This window comes from Poromitra crassiceps (assembly GCF_964638095.1).
Source record: "Poromitra crassiceps genome assembly, chromosome: 19".
Lineage (NCBI taxonomy): Eukaryota > Metazoa > Chordata > Actinopteri > Beryciformes > Melamphaidae > Poromitra > Poromitra crassiceps.
In genome coordinates, this window is record NC_139646.1 from 7,707,398 (window position 1) to 7,715,421 (window position 8,024).

The 8,024-nt window shown below is 43.4% G+C and overlaps 1 protein-coding gene across 1 annotated transcript; it reads left to right on the forward strand.

Annotated features, from left to right (window-relative positions):
* Positions 1-325: 325 nt before the first annotated feature.
* On the forward strand, positions 326-5,047 carry LOC310793721 (GRB2-related adapter protein-like; the record flags this gene model as incomplete). The annotated part of the gene is made up of 5 exons (XM_083655583.1): positions 326-403; positions 526-623; positions 914-1,033; positions 4,438-4,744; positions 4,868-5,047. 5 exons carry the CDS (start codon positions 326-328, stop codon positions 5,045-5,047), a joined length of 783 nt encoding a protein of 260 aa, XP_083511709.1.
* Positions 5,048-8,024: the final 2,977 nt, after the last annotated feature.

Sequence of the window (8,024 nt, forward strand, 5' to 3'; positions counted from 1 at the left end):
TCCCCTCGTGGCCGTGCTTTACCAAGGCCCCAGTCTGCTAAGTGTTAGATGCTGGATGGGCAGTCTCCACGTGTTCACACACACACACACACACACACACACACACACACACACACACACACACACACTCAGTAACTCGGTCACATGGAAGAACAGATAGAGACATGCGCACACTCATTAACTAATGAGCAGAATGTCAGCGACTGCCCAAAAATGAACACACACGCACACACGCAATTCTCTCATCCTTTAATAGAGTGTCATCACTGCTATTTTCTCTCTGGAAGTGTTGTGTTGGCTGACTGCTCCTCTCCTCCTGCCCAGAATGGAGGCAGTGGCACTTTTCTCTTTCACAGCATCAGAAGCAGACGAGATCACTTTTCAGAAAGGGGACATGATCAAGGTAGGTGTGTGTGGCGGGGGGTAGAGAGATTTCAAAATCTTAAAATGATCCGAATGTAACACAAAATGTACTTCTGCTTTCATTGTAAGTCTCTTTGTGTGTGTGTGTGCGTTATACTGTAGGTGACAGACATGGAGGATGATTCTAGCTGGGTCACAGCGGAGATCCAGGGAAAGCGTGGCTACGTGCCAGAGAGCTATATTTCCCTCCTTCCTTATCCGTAAAAATATATTTTTTTCTTTATTAACATGACACTTATTAAAAACAACAAATCATTTTAGGATAGAAAACGTTGGCATTGCCTCCCTCCAAATAAATTGGGTAAGATGGCTTCAGCTGCCATCACTCACATAGCTGAATTGGTTTTGAATGAAAAACGAGGTGGACTGAAGTATTGGATTCTCAAAATAAGTTTGTTTAGGGGTGAATAATTCACGTGCTTTCTCACCCCCCTGTATGCGAGTGAGTGTGCATGTTTCTCTAACTGTGTGTGTGTGTGTGTGTGTGTAGATGGTTTGTAGGGCGGGTCTCCAGACACGAGGCCGAGAAGCGCCTGCGGTGGGAGGCCGCTGGAGCCTTTCTGGTTAGGGAGAGTGAGTCGGCCCCAGGAGAGTTTTCTGTCTCTGTGAGGTCAGTATACTCACCACACACACACACACATTATATTACTTTATTCAGGATGAAATGTAACTAGTGCTGTGCAGGCCCGTAGCCAGGGTTTGGGAAATACCGAGGTCATTTTAGCGTGGCGTGGGGGGCCATAGAAAAATGTGTCAATTTTAAAGTAAAATGCTTCAATCTGGTGCACTTTGAGAGCAAAATGAAGAGGCTAGATCTATAAAAAACTACAGACATCATGTTAGATTAATATCCTCTTTACTGTGCTGTTGCTTTAAAATGATACAAAAAATAAATGTCTCCCCATATAATATAATTTATATTCTGCATACAAGTCACATGGCAGAATACTGCTCAATTAAATACAATGGCCAAAAGTTCAATGGACAAACCAAGCATCCTGGAGCACACGATTCACTGGAAAATTGCTTTATTCAAGGTGCAGTGACTACTTCACTAACTATCACTTACAGGGGAGTTACTTACCCATTCACTTCAATAGAACTGTCCCCAAAGTCTAGCCCCAATCTAGCCTCAATGCAAAATCTGAATATTGTGAGTTATCTCTCTTCCTTCTATAGCACACAGAGAGGAAGCAAATTGTTGCATTTCCGATCAGCCGCATTAAAACATCAATGACAGATGAATAGATCTGGGGACCGGGGCTATTTTTCTAAAAAAAAAAAAAAAAATTGGTGTGGAAAATACCGAGGTCATGACCTCGGTGTCCTCAATGGTAGCTACGGGCCTGGTGCTGTGTTACACTGTCTCAGGATTGAGGGATTAGTACAGTGGTTCCCAACCTTAGGGTCACGACCCTAAGTGGGGTCACCTAAAAAAAAAAAATCCCCCCACCACACACAATTTAAAACTACCAAAGATGATTAGGGTCACTTGCGTTTTTTTTTTTTTTAGTTGAGTTTAAAGTGAAAGTGATAATCTCTAAGATTTCAAATTTGTTCTCTTGGGTGACACCTATGGGGATGAGTGGTAATTGCAGGTGTCAATGGGCCATAGCCTCCATCACCATTGTGTTAACTCACTACCAGATAGATAGGGACTTTTTTATTTATTTATTTTATTTTGAAAATGTTTGAGATTATAACTTTAAATCTGGATTCTGAGAATGAAGTCAGAATTCTGAAAATAAAGTCATAATTCCATAATTCTGTTGGGGGGGGGGGGGGGGGAGCATAATGTTTTTGTGACGTTAAAATCGGGTCACAAGCCAAAAGAGGTTGGTAACCCCTGGATGTAGTATCAAATGACCGGTAGAGCCTAATATTCAGAGGTAGTCATAAAGAGTATCAATAATGCTGTGTGATTCGGGATGGGACAATATATCGAGATTTTATTCTGTCGTAGTAATCACAAATTAGATGGCTTGCCTGTCACAATTTCACAAGCTCTCCATCCAAATCATATTATTCGCACTTTGTAAAGACATGTTTACGTTGCTGACATTCAAGCAATCGAATTCCATTGCTAGAAAGATGTCTGACTCCGAAATAAACATAATTCGACACAGTCATACTTTGTTATAATTCTGCACAGTCATACTTTGTTGTCATTGAAACTTTATGGCTTTTTAATGTATTGTATCGTGGTTGTATCGAATCGTTGACCTTATTTCGTATATCGAATCACATCGTGTCAAAGGTAGCGCTGGGATGTACGTACCAATCATTTGTGTGTGCTGACCCTGATCTGCTGCCGCTATTTCTCTGCTGCCAAACTATTTCCCAACTGTCACTCACAGCAGCTGCATTTTGCTTTCTCAGTGTTGTTTTTGTGAACGAAGAGGCAAGCGACTGCTGCCGAGTTTGCTCTCAGAAAAGGGGAAAGCGTTTTGTTTTGACACAAGGGGCGGTGGTCTTGCAGCACATTGAGATGAAGGATTATACAATCCAGTCATTATCTCCTCATTATCATTTGTTTTCCACTATGATGAACACAGTTACATCATCCATGTGTCTTTCTGTGTGTCAGGGTCAGCGAAGGGTAGAGCCAGACTATTTAAATATGTTTAATGAGAATTCAACCTAAAAATACCACAGCTGCACAGAGGCACTAGCTTCATAGTACGGTGTGTGTGGGTGTGTGTGTGTGTGTGTGTGTGTGTGTGTGTGTGTGTGTGTGTGGGGGGGGGGGGGGGGTAATTTGGGTCACCAATGTGACGTGCAACACATTTAATCATTGTGGGTAAATTAAATGTGTTCAATAATCAGGGCATTATGTAACACACTCAGGCATAGTCAAATAGGTACAATATGCCTTTCTCTCTCTCCCTCTTTCTCTCTCCCTCTCTTTCTCTTTCTCCCTCTTTCTCTTTCCCTCTCTCTCTCTTTCTCTCTCTCTCCCTCTCTCTCCCTCTTTCTCTCTCACTCACACACACACACACACACACACACACACACACACACACACACATGCACATACATACACATACACGTTTTGAGACACATGGCAGAGAGGAAAGATTTCTCTCACAACTCAACATCTGTCTGCCTGTAAGGGCTGAGAGTCTCTCACACACACACACACACACACACACACACACACACACACACACACACACACACACACACAGTGTCAGTGTCTTTCCCCATATGCCATTTGAGGCTGATTATGTTCGAGTACAGTCAACCTTTTTCATATCAAGACATATACGACTCCCTTCATTTGTTACTTCCGTGAGCCGGATTGTAACATGAGGGAAAGTCATACACAAAAGTGAAAGTTGAAACAACAATTTATTAACTAAAACTAATGGAAAATAACTAGATGACACAAAGTACATTAAACAAACAAACGGAACAAAAGATGCATCGGTGAGGAGGGAAATAGTCATACATTCAATACAATACAATACATTCATACATTCTGTCATTGTGTTACTTGTGCTTGAAATTCTAGTGAAAATAAATCATTCCTCTTTTTGCTGCGGACCCCCTGGAACCCCTTCAAGGACCCCTGGGGGTCCCCAGTGTGTGTGTGTGTGTGTGTGTGTGTGTGTGTGTGTGTGTGTGTGTGTGTGTGTGTGTGTGTGTGTGTGTGTGTGTGTGTGTGTGTGTGTGTGTGCGTGCGCGTGCGCGTGCGTGTGTGTGTGTGTGTGCGTGCGCGCGTGCACGTGCATGTGCGTGTGTGCGTTTTGACAGCTGAGATTTGTAGCCGCCAGTGAGAATATACCTTGAAGCCTTTGGGCGATGCATACTGAGATGCATGGTTTGTAGCCGCAGTTCCCACAATGGCGCAGGAATGCATACAATTAATGTGTGTGATTTGTTAAACAAACGCACGGGTTTGAGGAATGAGGATTGGTGCAGCTTCTGACCAGCAGGTATTTTTCCACTGGAGCATCAAAGAAAAATGCAAACCTCCCTTTAACCCCCCCACCACCCCACCCTTATTTGCAGTTACGGTGGCATGGTGGAGCACTACCGGGTGCTGGAGAGGGCGGGCCAGTACTGCATATGGCACGACTCATTCTCCTCCCTCAACCGGCTGGTGGATTTCTACAGGAGCCACAGCATCGCCGTGGAGCGGGCGGTGTACCTGCGAGACCTTCCCTCCCAAACGTCTGACCCGGGACGCAACCCCTACCCCAACCCCCCCTACCCCAACCCGTATAAAAGCAGCTCCTGGCACCCGCTCCCTCTCTCCCGCCCCTTCTCTCACCCGGAGAGAGAGTCCTCCCCACGTCTACTGGAACCGGTTTTGGGGGTAGGACAAAAATGACATGTCATTATTCTTCATTTCATAAAGGGTTTACGAGTTATGAGAGCGTATATTAAATACATACCTGCCTTTCTGATGTCATCTTCTGGCTCTGTCTGTTGTGTGTAGAAACCTCGTCTGGCTCATGCCATCTGTGACTACACTGCCCCTCAGACCGCCCACCTGCGCTTCCTGCGCGGTGACATCATCAACCTGCTGGACTGCTCCAGTTCGATAAGCTGGAGGGGCCGGTGCCGTGGCCGAGTAGGAGTCTTCCCTCCAGAATATGTCCAACCGCTATACCACTGACAGCCCATCAAAATGTAGAGCTGGACACCTACACACATGCTAATCACATGGTACCACTGACAGCCCATCAAACTGCAGAGCTGGTCCACCTACACACATGGTCACCTGGTACCACTGTCAGCCCATCAAAATGTAGAGAAGGCCACCTACACACATGCTAATCACATGGTACCACTGACAGCCCATCAAAATGTAGAGAAGGCCACCTACACACATGCTAATCACATGGTACCACTGACAGCCCATCAAAATGTAGAGAAGGCCACCTACACACATGGTAATCACATGGTACCACTGACAGCCCATCAAAATGTAGAGCTGGCCACCTACACACATGGTAATCACATGGTACCACTGACAGCCCATCAAAATGTAGAGAAGGCCACCTACACACATGCTAATCACATGGTACCACTGACAGCCCATCAAAATGTAGAGCTGGCCACCTACACACATGGTAATCACATGGTACCACTGACAGCCCATCAAAATGTAGAGAAGGCCACCTACACACATGGTAATCACATGGTACCACTGACAGCCCATCAAAATGTAGAGCTGGACACCTACACACATGCTGATCACATGGTACCACTGACAGCCCATCAAAATGTAGAGCTGGCCACCTACACACATGGTAATCCTGCCATCATCAAGATTCCGGAAATGCTCTGGGTGCTTATTTGTAGCACGCAGATTTCAAAATAGCAGGTTCAATACGGTTCCACTCATTAATAAAATAGCAGGTTCAATACGCTTTACTCATTAAATCCATCACAGAATGTCCTGTACAGTGGACTAATGGGTAACTAAATTGGATTTGCATTTTGAAATTTGAGAAAAACGAGAAAACAATCATTGGTGCAAGCTGTGTGCACAACACATAGCTCGGTAAAGGACAACAATGTCCATTGTGCTTTCTGATACAGCTGCTGTTTTGGGCTGTGCCACTGTTCTGGGGTCCAGAGATTCCCCAAGAGTGAATGCTTGAAAGAAAGATTAGATTTATACGAAAGATAAGACTTATACAGTAAGACTACATTTAGGGTATTACATTACTTACTTTACTAGGGCTGTTTAGTTACGCTAGATGCCATGTCAAATCAGCACTAAGGAGTTAGGGACAGTGGAAACAGTTGGATACCTATGTCAGAGCTGTTCTGATCGTGTGATCGGTCTTCCTGGATCAAATAAGATCATTATGACATCATTTTGACCAGGAAGTTCTGTGAATTAATGGGGAGCTCTCGGTCAAGGCAAGATGGAGGGAACTTAGACATTGTTCATTTGCACATAATACTACTGATTTCGTAATGATACATATCTGGTTGAAAATCGGCACGAGGGAAATGACGTGAGGAACCACGGTGCCACGTGACTAGCCAGCTCTATAGTCCCTCCCTCCCATCGCTTCTGTCCCATGGACCACTGACGCTCATGTGTCAGGCTGCAGTCTGACCTTGCGTGTCCAATGACTAGTCCATTGTAACAACCAGTCTTTCAAGCCCTGCTGCCCTCCTTGCACAAACAACTTGTATTGAAAGAATCAAAGAGAAATGTAACGTTATGTCTGCGAAGATAGTGATAATGCACTTTGTAGTATCCTCAGTAATGTTTAAATCTCACTTCATGTAGGCCTATAGTCTATTTACTGTGTATGTTTTGCCATCTCATCTATCCTCCTACTGTCCTGTATAGTAGCAAGTAAACTACACAGAAGTCAAATAAAGATATTTTATCGGGTTTCAAATGCTCTGTCCTGCATTCATTTGTGACGTCAGCTTTGATGCACACATGTTTACATTTATTGAGATGTGACATGAATATACAGTATACAAAAAAACTGACAAAAAACACAACATACATTAAGATGTCTGTTAGATTCTTATTTCCCATGTTTACATCCAACAACATGGATCTCTCCAATACGGAACCAAGTTTCACCAATAAAACCAATTCCAAATTACACGCACAGATACATAGACATTAGACTCATTAAAAAACTAAATCAAATTAAGGAATACTAGAACTACTGTATACTTTTTTCTTTTTCTTTTTTGCCAGAGCAACACTCAACTCACTCACACACTCATTCTCTCACAAATATTTAAAGTCTTAAAAATAAAAAATAAAATGATAGCTAACCACAAATGTTAGGTTTCAAAATCACATAACACACCACGTAAACTGCGGTGGTCACACTATTATTTGTGAGCATTAGGGTGTAGGTTTTGTGACACTGTTTAAGATATAGAGGTCATGTTGTGTGTAGCGCTCAGTGGGCATTCACATTACCTTGTTACAAGTCACAAGCCAAGTTCTAATTTGATTCCACAAATCAAGCTGTGGGTGGTGACCCACTCCCAGCTGACAGCCTTTTCCTGCCTTGACACTGAAGAGCAATGAGTGATTTCTATGAATTCTATTTTAGAAGATTTCCAACAGCCACTGTACTTACTACTGATGGCACAGGAAAACTAAAGTAACAATAACTTTATTATAGTACTTTTCCAAAAATATTTGTAAGAGGTGGAAGGGTGGGGGAATATTACAACAACAAACCAATATAATGGAACAATAGTGCAATAGTGGAAAGAGCAACATTATTACATAAAAGCACGTTGGTAGAAATAGTGATTTTAAAAGATGATACTAACTCTGCCATCCTGAGCAATTTGGGAGGTCATAACAAAGAACAGATGTCCTGACAGCAAAGGACAGTCTGGTCTTTAGCCTTGAGTCTAGATTTATGAATGACCAGCAGGCCCATGTCCTGGGATCTAAAGTTGACCTCAGGCTGAGGGGTTCAAAGGTCAGAGACCTAACTGGAGGCCAAACTGAAAAGAGATGGGCTGAATGATATAAAAACAGTCATTTTGGAGGTGGTGTGTGTGTGTGTGTGTGTGTGTGCGTGCGTGCGTGTGAATATTCTGCTTGCTGATAGAGGATTCGCTGAACACCTGACAGAACACCACAA